The sequence below is a fragment of the Onychostruthus taczanowskii genome, unplaced genomic scaffold (assembly GCF_017590055.1).
Source record: "Onychostruthus taczanowskii isolate IOZ18803 unplaced genomic scaffold, ASM1759005v1 scaffold1, whole genome shotgun sequence".
In the NCBI taxonomy this organism is placed as follows: Eukaryota; Metazoa; Chordata; class Aves; order Passeriformes; family Passeridae; genus Onychostruthus; species Onychostruthus taczanowskii.
Genome location: NW_024496525.1, coordinates 18327937 through 18355858, shown reverse-complemented (window position 1 = coordinate 18355858; position 27922 = coordinate 18327937). Strand labels below are relative to the sequence as shown.

Genomic DNA, 27922 nt, shown 5'->3' with positions numbered 1-27922 from the left:
GAGGGGCCCCCGGCCCTCCGCTCCGCCCCCCGCGAGGCCGGGGAGGGCTCGGGCCGCCCTGGGGACACGGCGCGCCCTCGCACCGCCGGGGCTCTCACGGGGCGGCCGCCCTGCCCTGAGTGCTGCCCGTGCGCTGCCCGCCCCGCTGCTGAGGGGCCGCGACCCCCTCCCCACGGCCGCCCCCCGCCCTGCCCGGCCCCGCCGAGAGACCCCCGGCGTTACGAGGGCCGGGGCAGGAGAGGCTTCGGCCGCCAGTGAGGAGCGGGACGTGGGCTGAGCAGAACTGTGACCTGGGGAAGGCTGTGAGCGTGTGGGCAATGCCCGACGCCGCCAGAGATGCCAGGGTGGAGTCCTGGAGGAGGAACCGGTTTGGGTTTCGTTTGGGTTGGCCTCTGATGGTTTTTCTCAAACATGGCGCACTAAAGAGTGAAAATATCCAGTGAAATCAAAATTAAAACATCTCGGCGTCGCTGAAGTAAAGGAGCCAAAAGTGGTGTTTGTTTCTATTCTCATGGGGAACTCGCACTTAATGAGTCAGCGCTTGTTTTCCCATTACTTGAGCAACACGCCACTGGGAGATGCCTGCCTGGAGATCGTTTATGATCTACAGTTCATTTAATTAGCATCATATTACCTAAATTGCATAAACATTCCTCAGCACAAGGACGCAAATTTGCTGTTGTTCAGCTTTCTTCCAGCATTTAACACACAGGTCAAAATTCATTTGGAAAAATGGGAGTAGTGTCTTTTGGATGTTGTATTCCTGGAATAAAGGAATACAGAGTATGAAAAAGTGAAGTTTCTCTGGCTTGTATTTACTTGATAGCTGCATCATAATGTAGCCTTTTTACATACTTGGTGGAGCACTGTCAGAGGTTATTGCTGCTGTCCTCTGAGTTATCCACCTACTGTCAGGAGCAAAGACAGACCATCAGCTTTGATGACTTTATGTTCTTATTTACCATGAAAGAAAACAAACAAACAAAACCCCAAAACAAAAAAGCTTTGCACAAATTATTCCAAGGAGAACAAAAGTCAGTTTAAGTCAGTCTTGCTGTGTGTCCTCATAAAACTTGTTTCTTGTCACCTGCTTGGGTTTCCCAGCAGTGGCCAGAAGCAGAGCTGGAGATGAGCAGAGCCACTGCAGTCTTCCCCTTGTGCTCTGCTGAAAGTTCCACAGGGCAGAGCTGCAAGCCATGCTACTCTCCCCCTCCGCAGCCCACAGCTTTACCAATGAACCTGAGCTGGGATGCTTCTCACAATAGCACAACATAGTCATAATGTAGCCCTTTTACATAAGAAATAAGAGAGGCAAATTCAGAAGCAAAAGCCAGAAAAGAGGCTTTCAGTCCCATTTATTATGAAATTGGGCAACCAAAGTTAACTCGAAGCTATGCACCGAGACAACAGAACGAACGGAGGAACTTGGTGTAACAAGTTTGTAATCTAAATGTTATTAGGAATGCAATGAGTGATAGTGGTGGAGGTAGGGCAGAGGTGAAGTGGAGCAGGAATAAGACTATTATGGTTCAACAACTGCTTAGTCTGAGAACTCTAACAATAAAACAGTGAGATTGTACAGAAGATTAACTTCTAGGCTGATAAGATTTGAAAACATCTTTATAAAATTCTCCACAATATTATACAGAAATCAAAGTTACACAGAGGTAATCACTATCGTTGATCAAAGAGCAGTTGAAAAACAAAGTCAGGAAAAGAAATGTACAGGCAGCTTTTAAGATGGCAATCTGGGTTTGTTCAGAGGACCATCATTTATTATCTCTTTAGCACTGTAGGGAATAAAATTTGCAGATGGTTAAGACATTATTGAGTTAGTCAAGCCTAACTTAAATATGTCACCTACATGTTGTATTAAGGTTGAAATTACTATAGGACTATAGCTGTCTGTAACTGAAAGTATTATCACAGTCCATGGCAACTTTAATTTGTAAGCTCACATAAATGCAGGATAATGGAATTAGGTACTGTATGGCAGACTGCTGTTATAAGGTCTCTGGGCAGCAAAGAGGAAGATTTCAGTGAAATGTAGAAATCTAGACATCTAGAAAAATCTAGAAAATCTAGAAATCTAGAAAAATAACAAGCAGAAAAAGTATAAAGAAAACAAATTAGGAATTGAGGAGATACTGTCACACACCAGGAAGACACAGAGAACAGTTAAATTTCTTAATACGTGACTTAAAAAAGAACACACACACACAATAGACAAATTTTCAGATATATGGGAGATATAGAGACTGAGACACATGTTGGGTCCTTTGCCTCCTGCCAGCTCCACTCCAAGCTGGGGTCAAAAACAGTTTGTCATCTTGAGTTTTGTTTTTGTCCCACCTTCAGCTCCTAAATTTGTCTCAAAAATCCTTGGGTTTACTCAGTATCAACATAAGATCTGCAGGAAGTCAGAGCCTGCCAAGCAAGGAGCCATTTGCTCCCATGTCTTAGTCCTGTCAGAAAAGTTAAATGGTAAGTCAAGAATGACTAAAACACAGATTCTGCGGAAAGTAACAGCTGAAATCAGATGCATGAAAGCAGTGCCCAGCTTCTGGTGACTGCAGCCTGTCAAGTGAACATGAGCCAGGCAGAGAAGCAACACTGGCTCCTCAAAGCCAAATCAGACAAGGGTTTTTCATGCCTATAGGCCCACACTTCCTTAAACTCCTGTCCTTGGATTTCAGGGCTGTTTTGTTACTAACTCTGTGAACTACTCAATCACCCCTTTATATAATTTGCCAGTTTCTAATTATAAAATACTAAAATAAAACCCCTGTGCTTTGCATTTCCTCCTCTATTGCTGCATCTGTTTCTACTCACATGCCTCCTTCCCTTCTTGAAGCAACAGAGCAGCTGCTTTTGGATTTCCCTCATCACAGCATATTTATATAAAAATTTCTTAGCCATGAAAAATTATTTATATTTCAGGACAACCCCTTGAAGTGGATTTTAAAGCTAGAGGGAAATCTCCTTTACATGGAGATTAACAGAAGTGCTAAAAAGCTTATAGGATCCTAGAGCCAAAAGTATCTGTGAAAATTGGAATGCACTAAATCCGAGGAAGAAGCAGGACCCAAATTAAGTGTTAGAGTCCAGGCCATCAGGTGGAACCTAACCTCTGTAATCTTCCTGACTGATCTCAAGAAATCCAACACTGACAGTCTTGGAATATATGCTGCCTTTATGACCAGATAGTACATACAGTTCCTTTATGTTATGTAAAGCCTTGCAACAAGCTTGCTATTCTCAAAGTCCACCCAATAAATAAAAATGCTAGGGATGGTGACAGCAATGATAATCCAGAAGGCAACAGGCCTCAATGACAAGCAAGGTGATATGGATGGGTGAGGAAAATTGGCTTGGAGGGTGTGCAAAAGGTATTGTAGAAAATTATTCTGGAAAGTATAATTCCTTGGTGTTTTTTTCTCTCCACGCTGGTTCCGAGATCCAAGGAGTAGGTGAACAAAAGAAGAAAACTTCTAAGGAAAAGCAAATACTCAAGGATCTGCCAGATCTTACATCCATGCAGTTCTTTAGGTTCCCTTTAAATGGGAGGTATCTAACCTCAAAGGATCACAGGATGTTCCTTGCTTTCAAACTCTCAGCCTTGTTATTTGCGCCTCTAAATTTCATCATTGTGCTTACTAAGCCTAACTAGCTTACCTCTTAGGTGGCTCTATCACATTGTGACTGATAGCATTTAGGTCTAGAAAAACTGTCAGCAGACATCACACACAACTTTTCACAACAGACACAGCAGGAAAGACTACAAGATCCTTGTTAGTGGAGGGAGAAGGTTTTCTTTTGGGTTCAGCACCTAAACTGCTTTAGTGAAGTTCTTTGGAGGTTAGGTAGTTGTATCATAAGACCAAATGACAAGACTCGAATAGCTGGCAGGGCCACACATTTCGGGGTCACACCTGGATGCAGTGCTGAGCTGGAGACACATGGTGAAGCATGGGCTGCCAGGGCTGCTGCTCTGGACAAAGCCAGTGGTGTTCCCCGATGGAGCAGGGAACCCTGCAAGCCCTCTGCTGGCACCAAGAGCTTTCTGCATCCCAAGAGCTTATAAAGGCAATGGATTAGTTTATTACTGTAGTTTAGATACACAGTTATTTTGATACCTAAACCTTTGAGAATCTTTCCTGTTACATTTTCAGTGTGAAGATCTGGGTACATGAACAGTGATGGACAACTCCCTCCATAACAGTGCAGCAGGCAGCCTGTGCAGCACTCAAAATTTTGCAAAAATTACCTTCCTCTACACAAAACACAATGGCTTTGTTGCACAGTCTAAAATCTCATCTAAAGAAAACTGCAGACCTCAGAACAACCAAAGTTGTGCACGGGCTAACTTTGAGCACCAAACCTGTACTGTCCAAATATGTATGCTTTTCAAAAGTACAATTCAGGGAAGTGAAATAATGTTTTTCTCTCCTTCAGCATATTTCGTGTGTAGCTCTCAGTCTCTGGGAGCTTTGGCGAGGATGCATCATCTGTGTCTGTTTTAGAGGGCCACAAAGAGTTATGGTGATTTGTGTGGCCCTGCCAGAGGCAGGATTTTTTTCCAGTTTGACACCTTCCAGCCTGGGCTGCAAGGGCTTGCCCAAGAGCAGCTTGAATTTATCACTTCTTTGCAAATCCAAACTCCCTGTTCAAAGCCTGGCTTTAACAGAACAATGGCTTTAATTTAACCCTGTCCAGTTCAGATGTGATGTTGGTGTGGATGAATCATGTGAGTCTGAACTGTGAAGAGTAGATGGGAGGGTATGGCTGAAGTGCTAATATTCACAGCTGCCTCCTTGCAGCAAGAAAAAGATGTAGAAGGACCGTACAGGATGGAAGGGCACTTGGGCACAAGGTACCTCAAAGGTGCTGGCTTCTGGTTAGTGCACACCCCTCCAGGCACAGGGTGCTTATGCTACCTCTGCATGGCCTTCTGCAAACATACCAACTTGCTCTGCCCCATCCTCTGATCAGGCTGGATGAAAACTGGCTCTAATCTAAAAGCTGTATAGCTGTGGTTAGCCTGCTGTGCTGGTTGAGTATCTAAGCCCAGCTCTCAACCTTTGCTTGTGAAAAGCTGTGGAGATATAGACAGCTGTGAGGAAGGCTGTGCGTACGGTCTGTTATTGGAGCAAATGCATCTCACTCCTCTGCTGTGCACCAGGCATGCACATGAGATATGATTCTCTTTGTTCAGCTTAGAATAAAAGAAGTGAAAAAAGATCGAGTTAGCCTCAAAACTCAGTCATTGTCTAGATTTCCACACCCAGTCCAGATCAGGATCACAGATTAACCCCAAATACCAAAGCTTGAAGTATATAAGCCCTTCTTACTCATCCAGCCTCCAGCCTCCACCTCAGTAGGTCATACCAGTTCATGGCAATGACATGAGGAAAAGATTTTAATCTTCTGTTGCTATTGCTTGCAGCTGACATTAATTAACAGAGTGCTGGAAATGTGCATAGCCTCACTGCTGAACTCAGGCATGTCCCCTTTCTTCCTCCCACTCACACTGCAGCAAAAAAAAACAAACCTGGGAAAAGTTCTGAGGACCACGGCACCAAACCATCGCTGTTGTGAGAGGAGAAAAGTTGATTGTGTCTCAGCAAAAAGCACAGAAGTGGTACAAGAGTTGGGAGGTACAAGAGTTGGGGGGAAGGTGTGTTGTCACCGCGTGGATGTTTCTGAGGCAGGAGAACTCTCAGGAGCTGATGTCTGCTGAAAAATTATAGTCTCATATTCTCACCTTAACACACTGATTGTAGCCCTGCCCTGGCAAGCAATGAATATATGCTCCCTAACATTTAGTTGGGTAGGGTTTTTGAGTAACATAAAAAAAAAAAAAAAAAAAAAAAAAAAAAAAAAAAAAAAAAAAAAAAAAAAAAACAACAACCATGGATACATATAACTCTGCCTCACTGCTCAAATCTCCTCCAGATGAACAACCAATAAGGTGGCAAAAACAGCAGAACACAAAGTGAGCACAGGATTTTTCAGTCAGATAAACTCTTTCCTTTTCATGCCATGCCTTGGTTTTTCTCTTCTTGACAGCTTGTGGTTTATAAAAATACTTTGTCTCTTAGCAGTGATTCCTGATCTTCTTTGATCTCTGTGTGCTGAAGTATTAGCATCCAGGCAGCATTTTTGTATGACTAGTGCTGCTTTGTTCACTGTGATCATTGCAGGAAGCAGAGGGAGGGTCTCTTCTGTCGGCTGCACGGTTCAGCACGCAGGAGGTTATCCTATTGCTGATGCAAGCTGGCAGCTCTACCAGAAATGAATTCTGAGATGGGATTTGTGAAACAAGTGCATAAGTACTTTGCAGGCACAGCGAAATGGGAGCAGAGCTGCTCAGTGTGTCCCTTGCCGAAGCGGCTGCGGCGGGAGGCCGGCAGGCGCGGGCTGGGAGCGCTCCGCCTTCGCCCGGCAGAGGCCAGCACACACGCGGCCATCCGCGGGCTCTGCTGGCAGGGCTCAGCTGCCTCTCTCCTGCCCGGCCTTCCCCGGCTGGAAAAGTCTCTCAGCCTCCTGTGAGCCCTCGTTTATGTTCTGCTTTGAGAGAGGTTTTCAGTGAGGAGCTCTGTAGCACAGCAGAAAGGCCCTGCTAGGGCAGGGACAGGCTTCCACAGGCCCGGACATCACCCGGTTTATCCAGTTGTGTGCCCAGAAGCGTCCCCTTCCCTTGGAGCAGCCAGCACCTCAGTGCTCCTGAAGGCTGGGCATGGCCAGATAACGCACACAACACTTGCGAAATGCCAGATGCCAAGGAAATGAAAATTACAGGAATTGCATTGCTGGGAGGAGCAGACAATCGAAGGCAATCGGCAGTGATTGCCCTGGCCACCTCCCTGCACCTTGCTCCTCCTTTAGGCTCATTTGCAGTTCATTTGCGGACCACAGTGAGGGCCACACCAGAGGACAGGCACATCGCTACTCAGAAATGAACAGCAGGATGGGTGAGGAGCCTTGAGGAGAGACCGGGAGCGAGGGAAGGAGAAGCAAGAGACAGCACCAGTACAGAAGTGAAGGGATCTCCTCACACAGCTGGAGCAAGCAGTTTGTGCAGCTCTGTAAATAGCCTTAGGAAAAGACATTTTTTCCCTACACTGTTTGAAAGGGCAGAAAGGGTATGTTGTCCCTTGCTGCTTGGTAGATAAGGAGATTCTCCCAAGAAAGCCATTCTTTATAACTAAGCGAGACTGCCTCCCAGATACCTCACAATCACAGAAGAAAGCAGAGGTCAAAACCGGCTTGAACCATGCAGATCATGTTTTGTGATCAGTTTTTTGCGAGCAAGACTGGGGCAAAGCTGAGTCAGATTGGAAGATGTGTCTCCTAGGAGCAGCAAACACCAGCAATGGCTTGGTTTGGCCAGAATGGCTGAGTGTAACACAGGTAGGAGGCCTTCCAGCCCACAGTCAGCCCTGCAGAGGGAGGACACATTGACTGACGATGCCAAGAATATTGTTTAGGTTTTGGAGAGGATGTTGTTGCAAACCCGTCTCCCAGTCTCATCACTGCTGCTTATTTTCGTTCTGAGTTGCAGTAATATGTCTGAGATGTTACCAATGACTGGGTCTAGCAATTCTGTGGGCATTACACAGAACCCCACCCAGCCTGAAGGATCTTCAGCAGCTTTGCAGCAGAAATATTGGCTCTGTATCTGTGTGGGCATAGGTCACATATACACGACAGTAGGACCTTCTCCATCTGCAGCTAAAACAAAGCTTAGTATTTTATAGCCAGGAGAAAATACAAAGGTTGCAGCAAGGATGGAGATCTCTCATGTATGCAACTCTGCAAGCTTCAGTGGGACTCTCTTGCATCCTCCAGTGAAGAGCATGAGCCTGCAGTGCCCTACGTGGCAAACCCTAATCAAGGTAGCAGTAGCTTTTTTCTCTGACTGTAAACAATCATGGGAGCATCAGAACCCTAAGGAACAGCAAAAATGAAAGTGAAAAATCTGGGAGAAAATCCACCAGAAGCTCAAGGAGCAGAAGCAGAGCCTGTAAAGACAAGCTCATCTAGAGCTGGAGTCAGTTGTCTCTCTCAGGCTTAAAGGGACAAATTTCAGAGAAAAGCACCTTGGGAAGAGCCTGTATAGCCTGACTGGCTCAAAGCATGGCCTATGCAAGGAATCAGCAGCTGTTTGTTGAACTAATGGTTAGAGTGAAGCCTGTTGGTGTCAGATCCAGCAGAGAGGGGTGGCATAAGACACAATGAAATTGTTCCTGTAGATGTATTCTGCATGTCTTATATGCAGAAACCCAGCTCCTGGCTGGAATAACTATCATTATTCCCTATGTCCTTCCCTAAATGTGCTCATCCCTCATCCCAGAGCTACACAGACAGGGAGGGCCAGTGCAATCACCCATTGCCTCAGCACTGCTTTTGTAGGTGGCCAGGCCAATGTGCTGACACCAGGCATCTCTGACCACGGTGCTTCCCATGCTGGCACAGAAACTGGAAACAGGAGGCTCACCAACCTCGGAGCAGACCATGGCAGGAGACATCACAGTGTTACCTGCACCTGTCCTGAGGACAGCTTGCTGAGACAGTATTTGGTTATCATCTTGCTAGTGCAAATCAGAGAGAAAATGTGCATAACACAGCACATTATGGACTTTACCCAATCATTCTTGAGGGCTATGATGATGGGCCAAAACCTATCTGGAAATAGGCTGCTTCTCTGTGCCTGCAAGAAGGATATCTACAAATTTGGTCTATTTCCCTCATTTAAAAGCCTACCTCAGCAGCACTGCTTGTGGTACTCTATGCTGAAAAGATTGCAGCTGATGCTCCTTGAAAATGGCAGCAGTCCTGAGCCACTGTTAGCAATGGAACCCCTGGCAGGTGGGCTTCAGCCTTGTGTACAGAGTGGGCTGATAAGTGTGCTGCTGGCTGGTGTGAGGTAAGGTGCAGAGACTGCCTGTATGGACTGACTTGTGTTTCCAATACATCAGACTCAGAAGTACTCATCTATTCCTCTCTGACCTTTCAGGTTTCATCTGTTTCAATGCATGAGATAGTGCAGCAGCCTTTTGTGGAGCTGTGACTGATGGGCAAGGGGAAAGAATGTAGGCTGCAGCTACATGCTTTAGTAGGGTACCTTGGAGCATGAGTCCTGCTGGGTCCTGCTTCTCCTGTGCACTCCATGCCATGATGCTCCTTCCCAGCTGCGTGGCTGGCCAAACTGAAGGCTCCACCAGCCCAGCAAGGCCTGTGAGCTGACACAACATGGCAGTGCACCTCCACTCAGCCAAGGAAGCATGTGGAGTTATTGCCACCAGCAGGAGGGAGCCGAGAGGGTCAGCAGGGAAGGGACCTGTGATACTACGTGGCATGTCACACTCTTTAGCCAGATCAAGCCCTGCAGCAAAGAGGGACCCATCCTCCCCAGGGACCTCATCACCCCACAAACCATTGCTCCTCAGCCTGCCCAGCCTACGTGCATGGGCTCCCCTTCTAAAAGCGGGGTTCTGGTTCCTGGCCCTGGATTAGACTCCAGTGCATGCAGGACTGTTTTCTGGGATACAAGTTCTCCCATCCTGCTGCCTGTGTCTTCACTGCATCACACCAGGCCTTAGGAGTGACTCAAATCCTATTTTGGAAACAAAGAGTTAAGCATTTTCAATCTTTATTTTACAAAAATAAACCAGTTTTGCCCTGACACTCTGTGGCCCCCAACCTTCCCCTCCAGCCCTGCTCCCCTTCCTGTTCCTGGAGGTCTGGCTGTTGCGTGCCACAGCCAGCTGCTCTTGTGGAGGTTGCTGGTGCCGCACACTCCTGTGAGTCTCCCAAACAAGGACCAGAGAAGGGGGATGGTGCCCTTTTGTGACTGCCTCTTCCTCCCAGAATCCAAGCTGGAAACTGTCCAAAGATGCCTTATGGTGGCTCTGCCATTTCTGCACAGGGAGCAAGTCTTAGGCAAATCAGTCAGAATACATACTTTAAGAAGGAATGTCCATCTGTCCAATTCCTTCCCTTGGATGGGAAAGCAAGCCCCACAAAGTTACTTCTTGCCATCAGTGGAGCTGGCAGGCTGCTGTCCTGCTGGCTGGCTCAGTGCTGGAAGCGTGGGGAGCTAATGTGGGGCTGGTGAAAAGAGTGTGTGGCATAAAGCACTTCTGGAGGCGGTGGAGGGGATGTCAGGATGGAGCACAGCGGTTCATGGGAGCTCAGCATCGAGGTGAAGTGCTTCATTTCCTCTGTCAGCTGCTTGATCTCCCGGCGCAGGGCAGCATTCTGTCTCTCCAAGTCTTCACTCTCCTGAGGAGACAAAACCACAGGGGCTTCCTCAGCATGGGACCCACAGGGATGAGCTAGGGACATGAGGGTTGTGGTCCTTCACCTCTCTGGCCCACAGAATTTCCAGAACGATTTATTTCTGGTAAATTCATCACAGAGCCACGCCTGGGCAAACCCTCCTCCCCCAGCTGGCCATGCCGGGTGTGGGTGCGATGCCGGCAGCCCCAGCCACGCTCCCCGGCCCCGGCTTACGGCTTACGAGAAGTGACTGTGGCTTGCTCCCGCCCAGGCTTTCTCGCTCCCTCTCATGCACACACACATCTCCGGGCGCTTCCCGGGCAGCCCAGCCCCCGGGGGAGAGCACGTTGAATAACCGCCGTCTTTAACCAGAAAACCACCTGCCACAGGAAACCTGTCATGGCCCTGGAAAGAAGAGACTCACTGCTTCCTGCTAGCAGCCGAGGAAAGCAGCGGCGCGATGGGGAGGAAGGGGAGACGCTTGAGTCAGAAGAAAAGAGAAACTAAGGCCTCAGAAGAACTGAATTACTACTGGTATGAATGAGAATAACAACAAAGGGGTTAATAATGATGCTCAGCCTTTGTCACAAAATACTGAGAGCATCAAAGCCTTTGATACCTCTGCTTCTGCTGAAGTGCAGCCAGCTCCAGGCTGAAGCATTGCAGGTATCAACTGACCATGGAGCCAGCAGCCTGGGCAGGACCAGAGGATTGGACACTCAGCTGAGAGCGCTAAAGCAAGACCCAGCACTTGGAGGCTCTGGAAAGCTGCACCATCACCTTGGCAAAGCAAACCTTCTGCTTGCCCCTCCACTGCCATCCTGATTCCAGGTGGTGCCCACTCTGTGCACAGGTTGAAATGCACCCAGCAATTACAGCTGCTCTCACAGCAGGGGCTCACACAGCAAACAGCATCTCTCAGGCCTGACCAAATGGATTGGAAATGATGACTGTTGTTGAACTCAGGAACTGGTGGGAATCACCCAGGAGTCCCAGCTTTCCTATGACTCATTCCCCTCAAAACACAAGCTAGAAAACCCTGGGGCAGATGGAGCTGGTGGCTCCTTTCAAACCACCATACCTCAAAAGGAGCCATGCTTTTCTGTGAAGAACCACATCAGAGAAACAAAGTCTATGATGCAGAATTGACCAAAGGCAATGAGTGCTCAGGGAATGAACCCATGAGCAGCAGGGGGTCATTGTCCACTGGAATTGAAAAAAAACTAGCAGAAATTTACCATCCATCATCTGCTTGCCTCCCTGCATTTTTTCATCTGCCTGTCAGGATCCCAACTGGACTTAGCCCCACTGCCCCATCCCAATGGGAAGGTAAGTGCTATCAATGGTAGCTGAGCAACAGTAATCTCATAAACAAGTGCTCTAAGAAAAGCAGCCCAATCCTGTTTGGTGCACAGCTAGGCAGGATTTTCCTGGAGGAAGCTCAGAGCCCATACCTACCTCTAGGATTACTGTAGAGAGAGCACTGACCCCAAGGAAAGGATATTTTCTCACCTCTCTCAGATACAGCTGCCCAGAGCCATTGCTGCTGGCTGATGTAATGCAATCAGCCTAGAGCCATGTCAGCTCGAGAAGGTTCATCAGCTGCTGAGAAAAGAGTGAAATCTCTCCCTTAAACCTAGCTCCAACCATGGACTAAGGGCACTATGTAAGGAGGAAGGGTCAGAACTGGATTCTCAATAATTATTTCCAATAATAGGAATATAGAGACTGCTAAATCAAAGGATGTTTTTTCAAACATGAGATCAGCTATCACTTTCCAAAAAACAGCCAAGCCCAGCACAGGGATAAAGATGGTTTCTGCCCCTCCAAGCTGCATGTTCTTCATCCTTCTCATGAGTGGCCCAAAATACATGGGACACCCTTATCAATGTGCAAAATGCAGAGCATCCCAGCCCTTATACTCCAACACTGACCACATACTCCTCCCAAAAACACACGGGCAGGAAGTGACCTCCTGAAAGGCAGATATCTAATTCTTCACACTGGGAAGAGCTGTTGGACTTTTCTGTGGCACAGAAAAGTATCTTTGTATGCTGTTGCACCTTTGCATAAGTGGTAGCATGAATCTCAAACCTGGGAAGAGCCAAGCCATGTGAGACTATGCTTTCAAAGAGCTCAGTCAGAAGAGGTTGGGAAAGGAAATCACTAATGAAAGACTGAGAGATAAAGATGGATTCAAAACTAGCTGCAAAACTAAACACTTCAGTGGCAGTCATCCTGGGCTGTGTGCTCTCACTGCAAGTGCTGACTCCTGCATCCTGCCCTGGCCTCACTTCTCCTGTCCTGCCTCCACTGAGCACCTCTGCTCCAGGTCCCAGGGGAAAAGCACAGTTGGCTCGTATGAGTCCTCAGCACCAGGGATGAGAAAGGGTGGAAGTGCTCACCAAGTGCAGTGTGTCTGCTTTCTGAGTCTGCCTCAGGCGGCTCTTCTGGGCAGCAATGCGATTCTTCTCCCTCCTTTGGACTTTCCTCATGTCATCTGAAGAGTCCTAGGGAAACAAGGCATGGAAATGACTGGGTAATTCTCTCCCTCGCCCTCCTCCTGCAGGGCTGTAGTTGGGAAAGGGACATAGCAGATAACATCGTTGAAGCTCAGGACACACGCTCCACACCAGTATAAAGCTGTAGCCCAGGGGATGTGTGATGCTTTTAGTACCCTTCTTTCCAGGAGGGGCACATCTGACATCCTTGGGGATCCCAGCACAGCTGGGAAATGACCACTCTTTCTTCACCAACACACTGGCCTGGGATATAGTTTGATGGACCAGAGTAAGGAGCTCCCTCTGGAAAAAAGACAATTTTAATTGTTCTACAGAAAACCATTTCCTTTCCTGTCTCTCTGCAGGGCAATGGCACTGCAGACATTCCAGCTCCCTGGATATATCATTTTTCCAGACATTCAGCCTGTATTTTCCTCTTTTCACCCCTGTTAGTCCCTCCCTTCTCCATCACCTTCTGTCTCAGGCTTTATTTGTTGCAGACCCTCACAACACAATACGGCCCCTGCTTTGTTTAACTAGACAGACTCAGCTTTTTTTTTAAACACAGATCTTATCTGCTCCACCTCTCTTATCTCTGTCCTTGCTCTTTTCTGGAGTCCCCTCTTAGCAATGCCTGTAGTGCTACCTGCAACAGTCCTAAGCCCCTTAGGCAGGGGAGAACAGAGGTCTCCAGGCTTCAGATCATGAGCTTCATGCACCAGCCATTCTCTGCTGAGATCTGGTCCTTCTGCTGCCTTCTGACAGTTGAAACTGTCACACAGACTTTCGTCTTCTATTTTCATATTGCACTGCCCCTCTTGTGGACTCCTTAACATTCACATCACCACTTCTCCACAAGACTACAAAACTCAGCCACAAAAGTTATCTTCCCAGCCCATTTATCTGTCCACATCCTCTCCCCCCTCCCCCAAACCCAATACATTTTTCTTTGAACCTAACCGTTTTATCCTTGCCTTCAATACCCTGAAAATGTCTCAGATACAGCAGCTCCCACATGCTGCATCAAGTCCAGTCCCTATCCTTTGGAAAACCTTGTGCTTTATCCCTGTCTTTTCCAGGATGAAAGCCAAGATGCATTCCCATCCTTGTTTGGAAGCCAAAAATCATCTGCCTTGATGAACCCCAAGATTTCTGAGCAAAGTCTCAGGCACTTGCTCTTGTTGCCAGCCCTAGAGAAATGGCAAATGACAGATAAAATAAAGTTTAGCCAGAAAAGGCAGTGAGAATACCTCAGACTTGTGTCTGTATCTGCCAGCAAAAGACCTACCATTACGGTATGCCATGCAACAAAACAAAATCCCTCTGTGAAGCATCACAGATATGAAACACTACTGAGGCTAAACACTAAAGATAGCAGATCCAAATTAGCAGGGCTTTTCTGGGTCCGGAGTGCTGTCCACAGAAGCAGGAAGCAGGCAGGTTGCCCCTGAGCTGCCCTGGTCCACGGTCAGGAGGTGCCTGCTCAGGCTCCTCACCAGAGCACCAAGTCACACCAAAACTTCCTGCCTGCCTGGCATGTATCACAGGATCCACCATGCCTGGGGGTCCTGGACCCCCAGCTGCCCCTGCAATAGCCCTGGGGAGCCAGGTCATCTCTCTCTGCCCATACCCAGCTCAGTGGCTGGAGCTTCTGCCAGGGCCCTTGGCTGAACCCTGCATCTCTCTCCCTACAACCATTCTTAGAAAGCTCTGCCATATTGCACTGTGAAAATGCAGACAGTGGGTGCCACCCTACTTCCTGCCCACCCGTGCCCACCCTGAAATAGCTGGGGAGAGCTGGGGAAGAGCCCCGGCTTTACCTGCTTGCTGGGAGGGGGAGACTGGCTGAAGCTGCTGGAATCACTGCTGTCAGAGCTGTGGGGCATGGCTGCTGTTCCTGGCTCCCAGGGTCTCTTCAGCTTCCTTCGTGCTCTTGGTGCGCCTGCTTTCTGTCTTGCTTCTCTGCCTCTCCTCTGTCCTCCTCTGTCACCTCTGATGTGGTCCTTGGCTTCCTACTCTCACCTGTCCCAGAAGCTCTCTGTCCTCCTGCCCAGCACTCCGACACTTTCGCTGCCTCTCCTCTCAGAGCCTCTGCACCTTCCCTTTAGGTCTCAGCCTCCTGTGGTTTCTCAGAACCTCAGGGATGTAAGCTGAAAGTCACGTGGCCGGAAACTTTAAGGCAAAGAAGTAAAGTTACAGAAGAAGAAAAATTTTTTTAAAACCAATTGAAAAGAAAAAAAAAAAAGAAGAAGAAAAAAAAGCACATCTGGGAAAAACGAGCTTCAAAATAGCCTGAAAAACCCCCGAAAAACACCTTCAGGCAGTTGAAAAACAACGTGATGGGTTTTCTCTGAGACAAACAGCAGAGATGGAAAGGAAGAAAAGCCCCAGCTCTGGCTGTGAAACTTGGACCCTCAAAGGAGGGCTGTGCGGAGGAGGTGACACTGGGAGCCCCAGAAATTCCAGGGGTACTGTGTCCCATGCTAACCCTATGCAGGCACAATGTCAGTCCAGCTCCAGGCAACCTCAGTCACCCCAGCACAGCTGAGGAAATTCCCAAGCAGCCACAGATCTCCCCAGAACCCACCCACCCCCTCCTGCCGCCCCCGACACCACTGACGCGGGTCCCGGGGAGGGGATGGGTACCCTCAGCAGCTGCCACATAAACACTGCTCTTGCAGGTGGTTCATGTGGGCATGAGGTAGCACCAGTCCCATTTAAGAAGAAAGGGTCAGGATCCCAGAATATTTGGACTGGGTTGGGTAGGACTAGTATTTTCTATAAAGCAAAGCTATTTAGCACTTTAAAACATTCATTCATATGTCACCACTGGGCATAAGGGAATAGCAGCCCTGGCAGACAAAGTGCTGTAAATATAAAAATCTATGGATCAGTCCATGCAGACAGCAGCAAGGAAAAGCTGCTTTGGATCGCCTTCTTTGTCCCCCAGTCTGTGCTCTCTGGGACTACTTCTACGCTTAGTATGAGCCTCAGAAGACTAAAAATGTGCAGTCAGCCCCTAGGACAGCAGTGCTTCAGGGGTACCTCAGAATACCCCATGCTAGTGGCTCTGGAGGTGACAGTGCAGGAGTAGGAAGTGCCAAAGCAGGGACCATTTGCTTTCTGATCTGCTTATGTCACCAGATCCAGCAGGGCGAGCCAGGGCCACATGCCAGCAGGCTCTCCTTCCACAGACAGAAGCACACAACTTCGGAGCTGCTAAGTTCTTGCATGTGCAATAAGGAGCAGATCTAGAAACAGGCATGAACCCATCTACAATAACCCACTCCTGCGGAAAACAGCAATTCCCAGTTCCCAGCTTACTGGTTTTTTGTTGTCTGTAGGCCTCTTAGTTCAGTTTCTCCTGCCTCAGGCAGGAACAGCTAGCAAGCCTCAGCAGCAGGACATAGGTAAGAGCACTTGAGATGCAGTCATCATTTGGGAAAGAGTATTGGAAATAATTTCTGTATTGCAGCACAGAAAACACACTTCCAGAGAAGCATGTGCTTGGAAGACAGTGCAGACTTGCATGGGCACTGCTAGCATTTCTTCCCATCCTTGCCAGTCATGGAGCCAACACAGGAGCAAACATGGCCAAAACCAAGAACTGCTGCAGGCTGGGTGGCTCAGGGAAATCTCCTGATTTAGCTCCAATAGTGAAACTACTCCATTTGATCATTTTCCCTTTTTAGAAACATCCTGTGGCACTCTTATCCCTTTTATCTGAACATTTCACAGCACTGAGTGTATTTTTCCTCCTGGAGTGCTGTATGGAAATGCTAGGATCCACCACACTTTTTAACATGGCTGCAAGGATTTGCTTGGCATGACCCACACTGAGAGACCCAATTTCCTGGAAGCACAGCCCCCCTGTAGCACACAGGGCTCTTCTGGTGCAGCTGGCTCCAGAAATGGAGTAGCCAAAGGGATCAGTGAGGTGAGAGGTGCTGAGTTCAGGCCTCCCAAGGCAGTGGCTAGCAGCACAACCCTTGAAGGATCCATTAGCCCGCTGCATCACTACACTTCCTCTGAACTCTGCAACCCTGTGCAGCACTTCCTTTCCAGGAAGCACACTGCTGGATTCCCACTTTCCTGAGGAAACCACACTCCTCTGCTGGTGAGCAGGTCTCAGAGACTGCCTGGCCTGTCCTGCTCTGCAGGCTGCTGGATGGAGTGAGCTCCTTCCTCAGAGAAAAATATCCTTGTTCCATTATTTGACAAATTACCTGAACTCCTTCCTTCTGAACCTAGCAGGGCCAGCATCTGGGAGGCAGCTGGGAAGGTGGTGGGGCTGTTGGCAGAAGGTAGTGAGGGAAGCTGAGTGTCCTGGCAGGAGCTGGGCAGTCAGTGCAAAACTGTCCAGAATGTGGCTATGGCAAAGGCTGTTCTTTGATCCACAGAAGGAAGGCTTTGAGTGCACTTTGATTTGCCCAGATCTCGACTTTTATTAACAGCTGATGAAGATACCTCAGGAGAGAGCAACAGCATGGGAGAGGGTCTGTACACTTGGTCTTTCTGAGCAGGAATAAGAGAGCATCCCTTTCCTTGCCTTGTCCAAACATACTCTTTTCTCTTGAACTGGCCATGATGTTAATGAACTCCTGCCACTTATGAGCAAATAAGCATCTGTAAGTGAGACAAGTGTCTCCTGGTGGGAAGATGGGCAGAACTTCACAGTGCTTCTCTGGGCTGGGCTGGACCCATGTTGTCTCCTCACAGGCAGAGAGAGCCCCCTGCCATTTCTCTGGTCAGAGATGTGATTGCCCAACCCAGAGCAGCAGAAACCACCAGTATGGCTCCACCAGCATCTGCTCACAGCTTTGTGGGACTGACCTGGGCACCTGCTGCAGGCACAACATGGGGAGCTGATTTCCTATGGCCCCTGCCCAGGCTCTCTGCCTCTATGAGGGGGAGCTTCAGGAGTCAGTCTCCTAATGTCTGTGTGTGACTTAGGTGACTAAATTTACACTGTGAATAAAATTCTCTGACTTTCTCTCTGGGATCATTTAGTTTTCTTTGATCTTAATCGCAGTAGCTGTGAAATCACTGTCAGTGGCACTGGAAAAACTCACCAGTGTTAGGCTACTGCCATACCAGCAGCTTGATGGGAGAAAGGATGGTTCCAGAGGTTTTTAGGGGAAGGACACGACCAACCTTGTACTTGTCCCTTGTAAATTACAGCAGGCAGTGCCGAAGGGAGTCTCGTTCTCCCAGGACAGAGTGGCTGCAGGGACTCGGGAGCCTGGGCTCAGTGTGATCTTGACTGCAGAGAAATGGTTTGAAAGCAGCAAGATGCAGTTCAGCAAGAACAAATGCAAATGTAAAGTGAAGCGAGCTGTAGGTAGAAGATCTGGGGAATAACCCATGGGGAGCAGAATAGGAGGCAAAAATCCAGGGGTTGCAGAGCACTGAAAACTGAAGCTTTGCCAGCAGCAAAGGGGTCAGGTATTGACTTGGGGTTCTGGGCAGGGCAGAGGAGATGACTGCCTTGTGCTGCCTGTGAGGACCCTTTCAGAGTCCCACGCCAAGTGGAGTAGTCTGGAAGGAAATACAAAGGATAAACACACAAACATATTGCCCTAAGGAGTGAAGAAGTGCCCATTTAGCCTAGAGAAGAGAAGTCTTGGGGGTGGGAAATGGGTGGTGAGGAAGGAACAGTCTTTCACATGTTGTAATGAAAAGGGTGGCCAGCTGGTTTCTGTGCAGCCAAAGAGGGGTAAGAAGCAACAGGCTCCAACTGCAGCAGGAAGGGTGGAGGTCTGATATTCGAAGCAAGATGAGGTTAGGAAGACCTTGGAATGGGCAATTCAGGACAGTTATTCAAGCCCCTTTATATGAAGCGGCTGGGAAGAAACCTCTCTCAAAAGAAATCCAAGTTGAATCCTGCCTCTGTGGGATGGATTATGTTATGAGTTATATTCCCAGGGTTTAAATAAGGAAAAAGAAAAAAAAAAAAAAAGAAAAAAGGGGAGGGGAAAAAAGTGTGCTAGTAGGATGGGTTCCTCAGAACCAAGAGAGCACATGGGGTATTTTTCAACCAGCTTTGCTTCAAAGCCTCTTTCCCTATGTCCCCCTTGTGCAACCAGCTTCCTCAGCACAGGTGAGTGCTGGGGTTTCCTTGTAAACCTGCTGCTTCAGAGCTCTTGCCTGCACCAGGCTTATGACAGCAACATTCAAAACAGCATCTCAGCCCATCCACCTCACTCATCTCATTTGCACGGCCATTCAGTGCATAGTGCTATTTAAAAATCCAGCCTAGAGCAGTTACCAACTTCAGCCTCCTGTAAACCACCAAGGTTGTTTCTGCTTCACATGTAGCATTTTATGCAAATAATTTCTTACAATATTTGGACAACTGCAATGACTTCTTTGTAATTCTTCACATGAGTTTGAAGACTCTTGCAGAAATCAGTGCTGAGAATGGCTGTGTTGAACAAAGTCTCTGCTCTCTACCAGATGCTTCTGCCATATCCCGCTCTGCCAGCACCTGTTGTGCAGCTTCCCCAGTCTCTGTCACAGGGCTATTTCATCTTGACTGAGCTGAATGTGAGAGTGAGGTTGTGCCAGGAGAGCTGAAGCATAGTCCCACCAGATTAATCCCACTTGGCACAGAGCAAACACCAACACTTTCAGTCCTTACTGGGTGCAACCAGCCAAAGTACAGGAAACAGGTACTTTACACCCGGAATGTCTGATAAATGACAAGGGCTCCAAGTCAAGCACTCAAAATTATGGAAATTCCATAATTAAATCCCTAAAGCACACTGCATTTATGCCCTCATGCTGTGTAACATGCTGTGCTCTGTAGCTGCATGATCCACTAGGGTTTACTCCCTGGGATGGCCGTGTTACCTTCACATGTTACTGTGTTGTCCTGCAGACAGCGTGCTCCAACATCCTGCTTTTCCATTTCTTCACAGACTCTAATGCTCAGCACTTCAGCACTGAGTGAGTGCTTCAGAGTTACTAATGAAGCTGTTTTCTCAGGCACCTTTTCAGGTCCGGAGCTGAGGATGAAGAGATGGAGTTATACCTATTTAACAGGTGCAAAATAAGAGACAAAGGAGATTTAGGTCATAAGTACTCATTCATTTTGGATACACATTTTGAACCAACTAGGATCTAATTTTTTTCATGGTTTTGGCACTATACAGCACTTAGTTTAGTCAAACCCCAGATTCTGATGTCTGTGACTGCATCTGCAAATCTTTAGCACTTCTGTAAAGCAGCTTGGGAAATGAGGAAGACGCGGCTGCTCCTGTGAAAGCTCTTGCTTAGTGGCTCACCAACTCACAGAGTAACATTAAGGCAGGGTAGACACAGACTGAGCTCTCCAGGGAGGCATCAGCTGTCTACCCAGGAGAACCACCTTTCTTTCTGCAGTCTCTTGCTTCACCAACTTGATAGGAGTTTCCCAGTCCTGCTAAGAAAGGAGGCAGCCTAGCTGTCCAGCTTATTGCTCCCTCCAGCCAAGGTCCAGCCTGGGTGCTGAAGAGGTGGCAATCCAGGGCAAAATGCAGGAAGTAGTCATATGCACAAGACAGTTGAAGTTAGGCTGCCCAGGCAAACCCATTTCTGGCAATTTCTAGGTCTTTGGTACTTGGCTTTGCCACTTTTATGTGGGGGTTTTTTGACTGTCATTAGTAATGCTTTTTTTTTTTTTTTTTTCCATATTTTAAAAGAAGGAAACTGTAGCAAGAAAATGCCAAATGTGCTAGCTTATGTGCTAGCTTTCCAGATATGGACACCAAGCTTCAGGTAGATGGGTCCATCTGACCCCACTGGAGAGGAAGAGCAAGCTTGGGAAGAGCTGAAGGGTTGACAGGAGGTTGGCAAGGTCAGACCTCCTGCACACAGGGAAGTTTCAGTCTCAAGACATCGATTATTAGATTTTACCCCAGGCTATTTTGAAGGGATGAACTACATTCTCCTTCTCCTGTCCTGTACAGATCAACTTGTTGTGTATTTAGTTGAGCAACCTCTAATCTGTTCCTGGCAAGGACTTAGTAGCTCATAAGCAAGTACTCAGATGTACACTTACAAGAGTCTCCAGGTCAGCAGATCTCAAACCCTGGCAGAGTACATCCATTCAAGGCCAAACTTCCTCTCACTGCTGTCTTCACAGGCCTTGTCTACCTTCTGGGATCAGTCAGAAATTAACCAGATCACCCAGCTGCGCTCGGGACACTGAAAAGGTTCAGCTACCAGACGCCCCCCAGTCAGCCAGGGTTTCTTTGCTTCCGCTGCCTGGGCTGAGCCCACCAGCTGAACTATCCAAGCGCATGGACGTGCTGTGTGGAGGGCGCAGATGTTCTGACGGTTTGACTCATCTCCGTGGCAGTCTCGTTCGGTGATGATGGGGAAGGCCCGAAGAGGAAGGGCAGTGACCCGTTTAACCAGAAGGGCTGATCCACCCAGGGCTAGACTTACTGGTGATGGCAAGAGGCATGGCCCCAGATTCCTTTGTGCTTCCCAGTGTGTGCATTTCCAGGCGATACAAGAGCAGGAGAGGCACATGTGGCTGTTCAGCCACAGGACTCAACCTTGGGAATCTGCTACTGCTGCAGTGAATCCAACTGCATGAACCAAGCAGCAGATGTATTCCCTGGGAATGAACAATGCCTGATGGAGGATTTGATGTTCACAGGGCTTTGGTTGAAGCCATGATCCATGGCATGGGGTGGATGCTGTTTCTTAAATTAATATATGACTCTTGAGTGTATTACATTGCTGCGTCATGACTCCATTCAGAGGAAAATGTCCTTCAACACCACCCATCACCACAAAAGATGTTCAAGACTCCCAAGGATTGAGTACAGCTTATTTAGGGCATGTTCTTGCAGATAGACTCGGAGACACCCACCTCAGCGGGAGATGGCTGTGAACAACACTCATGCTAGTACTGTACTTTCACCCCAATGGGATCTGCTTCACTTTTGGATTATGGGGGTGTGTGCACCGGTTTTCCCTTCTCTCCACCCCATTTAGTAGGAACAAGAGTTTCCCAAATCCTTTATCTCACGCTGCCTGATTGGAGGAGGTGTGCAGCACAAGCAGCAGTGCTGATGGGCTCACCTGCAGTGAGCCTGTGCCCAGGCACGTGCGGTGTTTGTACAAGCGGCGCTGGAGCCCCGCACGTCGGAGGCAGCGTGGGGCAGGACAGGCAGCGTGGGGCAGAGTGGCTGTGCAGGAGGGGACAGGGGAGCTGTGCAGAAGGTACACCTGGTGCCTGTGCAAGTAGAGCTGAATGGCAGAACCACACTGGCAGAGTTACCAAAATACACAAATGGGTATAAGCCCCATCAGCCTGGACAGTGCACTGGCACACACAGCTCTCACCTGCTGCCAGCTCTCTGGGAGACAACCCAGAGTCCAGAGCAGGTTGCTGAGGGAGGCAGCAGTAGGGCTGAGACCCTGACTCAAACCTGGCCCATCCCCCTGAGCCCCCAGCCAGGGCTCTTCAATGCCTTTTTGAGAGAAACACAAGGAAGGAGGCCCATGGTCAAACGCCCAAACACCAAGGGAGGACTTGCTTAGTGCTGGCTGTTTCAGAAGGCTGGTAAAGTCCCACAAGTTTCCCCTGGGGGCTCAGAGCAGCAGATGGAGGGAGGGAGAGGGAGCAGTTTCAGATGATCACCAATCCTGTGCTTTCCACCCTTGCATTTTGGTACCCTGCCAAGAGAGAGGTGCTCTGTAATCAGCCTCCCAGGACATGGCTACTTTTCCTACAGCTTTGTATGTGGCTGCCAACACCAGTGCCCAGATACGGGTGACCTGCAGCCTCCCATGGCACCTCATCCCTCATGGTGCTTCAGAGGCGGGATGAGGGAGACATGCTACACCCCAAGTCATGCCAGCAGTGATGGTGCAAGTCCCTGATTTGAAGACTTGGTCCTCCTGGTGTCACAAATAATGCCAAAACTGGTTTCAAAGAAGGGACAGGAAAATAGAAACTCCTTGCCACCATTCTTTACCTGAACCCCAACGTAGATGTCCAAGAATGAGACCATCTTTAATCTTATTTAAGCCAAAGTTTTCTACTTCAGTTTTGGGTATCCTTGTTTTTCATATCAATACCTGATCCTTTGTGAGCCATCTGAAACTGTTGACCAGCAGGGCATCTTGTCCACCTGCACAAACCAGTTTGCTGGCTCTGTGAGAAGTGTGTCAGTTTACCAGTGTGAAATGAGTTGTCTTTCCATTTCTTTGAACATCTTGTGAGGGGGTGAGCAGAGGAACAGACTTATCTCTAAGCCAGGAATTGCTCTGCACATCTTTATCATGCAGCATTTCACTAGTTTCCACTCTAAACTGGTGGGACTTTTAGTCCCTGCATAGGGAAATTTTCCTGCAGCCCTAATTTAGGTCAGCACCCATCTTTGGATGTCTACTGATTTCATAGCAGGAAAGACAGAAGCAAACACAGTAGCCCAGGGAAACTTCCCTCCATCTACCATGGCATTACAGTTATAAAGGATGGATGTACCCTTCTTCATCCTCTCTTCGTCATTCCTCAAGCAGCCTTCCTCCTTTCCCCAGTGCTGCACAGTGAGAGGGACCCACCAGGTAGCTCTGCCTTGAATTTGGAGCACAGCCTTGAACCCTTTGACACATCTAAACCACCCAGCTGCCAGCTGGCACTGAGGCACACTCCAGAGCATGGCTGGGAGGAATGCAGAGCTGCTGCTAGCCCAGCATGCAAACTCAGCTGCCAAGCAGTGTGGGACCTTGCAGTCACAGCAGATGGTTGCTGTCAGATGAAGAAATGTGCTGCTCCAAAGCCCTGCCTGAATGAGGCTCCATGTCACACAGGGTACACTGGCTGCTTGCATTGCTCCTAAAACTTGTGCACGTGATCCAGCAACCTGCAGGTTTTCAACAGACAGCGGAACAGGTGCCTACATCCACTTTGCAGACACAGAGAACACCTTGCACCTGCAGCTGAGGGGTTTGTTTGGACCAGTGAGTCTGGCTTTGCCAGCCTGTTACACTGGCTGCATGGGGTGCCATCATGCTGCCCGGTCATACAGCAGTGCCAGCATGCAGCAGCACCTGACTACCTTAGCCACTCATCCATTACTGGCTGTCTGGAGCGAGAGAGTGAATCAGGTCACTGCCTCCAGGGAAGGTCTGCACAGAAGAAAAGGGATGCCTCACTTGGCAAACACCTGCAAAATGCAGCACTGACTCTGCTTGGCACCCACGGAGTTTGCCTCTGTCACAGAAGTCAGTAGCCCACTTACTGAGAGGCACTTGCCAATACCCACACATTAGCTGTAGTGCAAACACCCTCTTGCTGCCTGTCTGATCACAGAGAGTTCAGCACCACCTTGAGATGAGCTGTCAGTAGCCATTTTATCCTCAGCCAGAAACTACATGTTCGCCTGCTAGTGTCTCCATTGGATTTGGGAGCTCGCAGGCCTGCAGCACAGCCTTGCTGCCCAGTTCTTTCTGACAACCCCACGACATTTCAGCACAAGCAGGTATCCAGCAAATCCAACCAGCCCAGATGATGCTGCTGGAATTGGGGCCATGGTGAAGCAGAGGCAGTAACTGCAGTGTCAGGAGTCAGGACTTCCCCTGACGGTGTCACAGATGACAACTCAGCAAGTTCATTCTGCAGAAACTAGATAACATCAGCACAAGGTGGTGGTTACTGGCAAACGATCCTGTTCCTGAAGCTTCATCTGAGACGTGACAGGCTGCTGTGAAACCCTTTTGTCAAGCAGACCCAAACTCTGCTTTTGCTGAAACCCATGTGGCCTTCTGGAAGCAGCTTCATGCTGGTATTTCCTAGGAACACTAGGTTGCAATGCTGGGAGCCAGGGCTGTCCATCACCTTGCTAACACAGGGCCTTTTTGTCTAGCAGGTCCCTTGAACTACACAGGGATGCAGAGCTGTCAGTCTTACCCAGTCACCCACCTCCTGCCTTGGGCAGCAAAAGTTTTTCCGTCTCTTCAGGGCCTAACCTTTCTCCAATCCCTATGGCACCCCACTCACACTCTGCACAAGCACAGCAGGACACAGGACTGGAGAGAGGAAAGTCCTGCCTTCCTTCCTTCTTGGAAGTGACTGAAGTTCAATAAGTCAGCATTAAAGCCATCCTAGTACAACTGGGCTCACTCCCTGCCCCTGGGTAGGCTTTACTCACAAAGAAACTTTCAGCCCAGGCAGTCATACTACTGCCTGTTCTACCAGATAGGTCCCTGGGCAGAAGTCTACTTGAGTTGGTTACTCCACTTAAAAAAACAAACCAAAAAAAACCCCTCTTTAACTCCACAGCAAGGTATCTGGAGCAGGGCTTTTCACCACCAAATTAGCCCATCACTTTAGCTAATTGGAAATAACTTCTTGCTGACCCTGACAGACAAAACCAAAGGCTCAACATCATTAAGCTCTCTCATCCCACAACCACACAGTGCATCTTCAGCCTAAACTCAGCCCCAGGTGATGCATGGGTTGCAAAGCCTGGTTCTGGCCTTTGTGAGCTGCTCTGTGTCTCCCTGCTAGTCTCAGCACCAGCTCCTTCACCACTTTCTTCTCAAGTGTGTGGTGGGGAGCTGAAATATCTGCGCTGGGCAGGAGACCCAGCTGCATGCAGGCAGAGCCACTGAGGCTGTCACAGGTGCTGAGGCTTGGGGAAGCATCACAGGCACTGACTGTGCCTGGAACTACAACTCAGTTGCAGTGCAGGAGTCAGCCTGAGCTGACAGGTGCTCTCAAGGCTTCTGCTCCTGGGGATTCAGATGCCGAAAAAAGGAAAACTCCAGCCAATTATGTCAGGGGTGCCAGCCCTTCCTGGTGGCCCGGACCAGCAAGACCTCCTGGCTGCAGGGAAGGATCTTTTCCTCATATGCAAAGTGTTGGTGACAGAGCTGCTGACAGCAAGCTCCCTGCCCGTGGGGCTGGCTACACCTCTGACAGCAGCTGCCCTGCCTGCCTCCAGCACCCACCTGGGAGATGACCCTGGCCACCCCACCAGCTGCCTGGTGTGGGGAGACTCAGGCCCATAGCCAGGGACAAGTGACCCAGCCAGCTCTGCAGTTTCCTGAGCCCAGCAGGAGCATGATGCCTCCATGTGAGCACGGGATGTACATGGACCCATTCCCTTTGCTTGTGCCCACCTCCCACCCTCTTGCCCCCTCCCACTTCAATTGCCAGCAACCAGTGATCACAAATAGGCAAAAAGTGTGCAAAGCCAGGTGATACTTCCAGGCCCAGGGAAGCAGCAGTTGGTTTCTCTCATTTCTCTGTGAGCATCCTGGCAGCACAGTCCTCCCTGGCTCCAGTCCTGCACCCGCCAAGGGCCGTGCTGGTGCCAGGAGCTCTCAGCACAGTGTGGCACCCATGGTAATCAAAGCAGTTTCCGTAACTCTTGGTAAATACCAAGGCTGGGGATTTTTGGGGCTTGTTTTCCAGCAAGTTGAGTAGAAGAACCAATAAGGACAAAGACAAATGAATACCTGTTGCCCTTGGCTCAAAATGAAACAAGACAGGTCGCTGGCAAAGGTTAGTTAATACCACTTACCACAGAGTTAGGGAGTCACCCTCAGCCGCTGACAAGAAGGGCAGAGGAGGCAATTTTTCATAGACAAAGTGAGAACAATACTATGAAAACTGCAAAGTAATGACCCCCAAGCAGCCTCTGCTGCAAGCCAAGGGAGGGAGGGGCTGGATGCCCTGTCCCCAGGACTGCACTGATACCTTGCCTACAAGGGGATGGAGCCAGTGGGCTGGGAGAGGATGAGGAGGAAAGGAAGAGGGCCACAATGAAGCTTTGGGAGCATGATGGCCTGCTCAACCTCTTTGGGATGAGCTGATTGCAGGAGAGAGGGGAGAGGAGCTGGCAAGACACTTCTGGGGAAACAGAGTCCTCGCTGCCCATGGGCCCTGACACTTTTCGAGGGTCCAGCAAAAAGAAAAGAGGCATGCAGTGTAGAGCACTCACACCAAACTCCTGTATCTGGACTCCCAGCCAGTTTATCCCCCACTGGCTCAGGCCTGGTGATTTTGGGCAAAGTGGGACCTACCTTCCCTTAGGAGTGAAGAGGAAAGGGTGGCTTTGCAGAGGGAACTGGGGTAATATGTGAAGGGCACCAGAGAGCTGTTACAAGCATGGAAAAGTAATGCGGCTCACCTACCTGGGATTCAGGAAAAATATGGTATCACATTACTCTGGCCTGAACCACCAGGGAGTGTGAGAAGGAGCACAAGAGTTACGAATGTGGATCTGAATGTGGATTTCACAAAACAGGAGATGGGCATGTCCTGGAGGAGCCTGGCTGGCACCCTGGAAATTCCTGCTGGTGGTCCTGGTTGTTAAGCTACCTCAGAAGCAGAGAGGCCTGCAGGTGAAATGGCCAGGAAGCACCACTGTTGCCAGGTGGGCTCACATGTTTAACAAGAACCATCTGATGGAACCATGGTATGGCACCATGAACCACAGAATGACAGAAAGGTTTCAATTGAATGGGATCTTTAAAGGTCATCTGGTTTCAACCCCCTGCCACGTGAAGGGACTCCTTCCACTACGCCGAGTTGCTCAGGGCCCTATCCAACCTGGCCATGAAGACTTCCAGTGACGGGGCATTCATCACTTCCCTGGAGACCGGGTTGCTCAGGACCCTATCCAACCTGGCCATGAAGACTTCCAGTGACGGGGCATTCATCACTTCCCTGGACAACCTGTCCAGTGCCTCACTCCCCTCTTTTTAAAATGTTCTTATATACAATCCAAATCCTCTTTCAGTTTAAAACTGTTGCTCCTTGTCCTATCACTACAAGCCCTGGTAAAATGTCCCTCTCCAGCTTACCCAGAGACCTTTGGGTAGGGGAAAGGTGCTCTGAGGTCCCCCAGAGCCTCCTCCCGGCTGAACAGCCCCAGCTCTCGCTGCCTTTTCTCACAGCAGAGGTGCTCCAGCCCCCTGCCCGTAGCTGCGGGCCCGCTCCGGACCCGCTCTGAGAGCTGCCCGCCGGCCCGGAGGCGGTCGGTGCTCAGGGCGCTCTCCCAGGCCGCGGGGCAGAGCGGGCGCTCCGGGCCCCGCACCGGGCGGTGACCCGGCGGGAGCGGAGCCGGCACCGTCTGGCCGCATAGCCCGGCCCAACCCGGCTCGGCCCGGCCCAACCCGGCTCGGCC

General features: G+C 49.3%; 1 protein-coding gene across 1 annotated transcript; it reads right to left on the bottom strand.

Annotated features, from left to right (window-relative positions):
• Window positions 1–9775: 9775 nt before the first annotated feature.
• BATF (basic leucine zipper ATF-like transcription factor) lies at window positions 9776–19746 on the bottom strand. The gene is made up of 4 exons (XM_041399886.1): window positions 19638–19746; window positions 14606–14957; window positions 12690–12794; window positions 9776–10287 (listed from the first exon to the last, which is right to left on the bottom strand). Exons 2-4 carry the CDS (start codon window positions 14669–14671, stop codon window positions 10081–10083), a joined length of 378 nt encoding a protein of 125 aa, XP_041255820.1. The 5' UTR covers window positions 14672–14957; window positions 19638–19746; the 3' UTR covers window positions 9776–10080.
• Between the last annotated feature and the right edge of the window lie 8176 nt (window positions 19747–27922).

Bases quoted from the DNA above. Each gene is read 5' to 3' on its own strand.
- BATF (XM_041399886.1), bottom strand. From the start codon at position 14,671: ATGCCCCACAGCTCTGACAGCAGTGATTCCAGCAGCTTCAGCCAGTCT. The intron at 12,795-14,605 runs GTAAAGCCGGGG...TTGTTTCCCTAG, and splicing joins CTCCCCCTCCCAGCAAGCAG to GACTCTTCAGATGACATGAG. The intron at 10,288-12,689 runs GTGAGCACTTCC...TTGTCTCCTCAG, and splicing joins AAGCAGACACACTGCACTTG to GAGAGTGAAGACTTGGAGAG.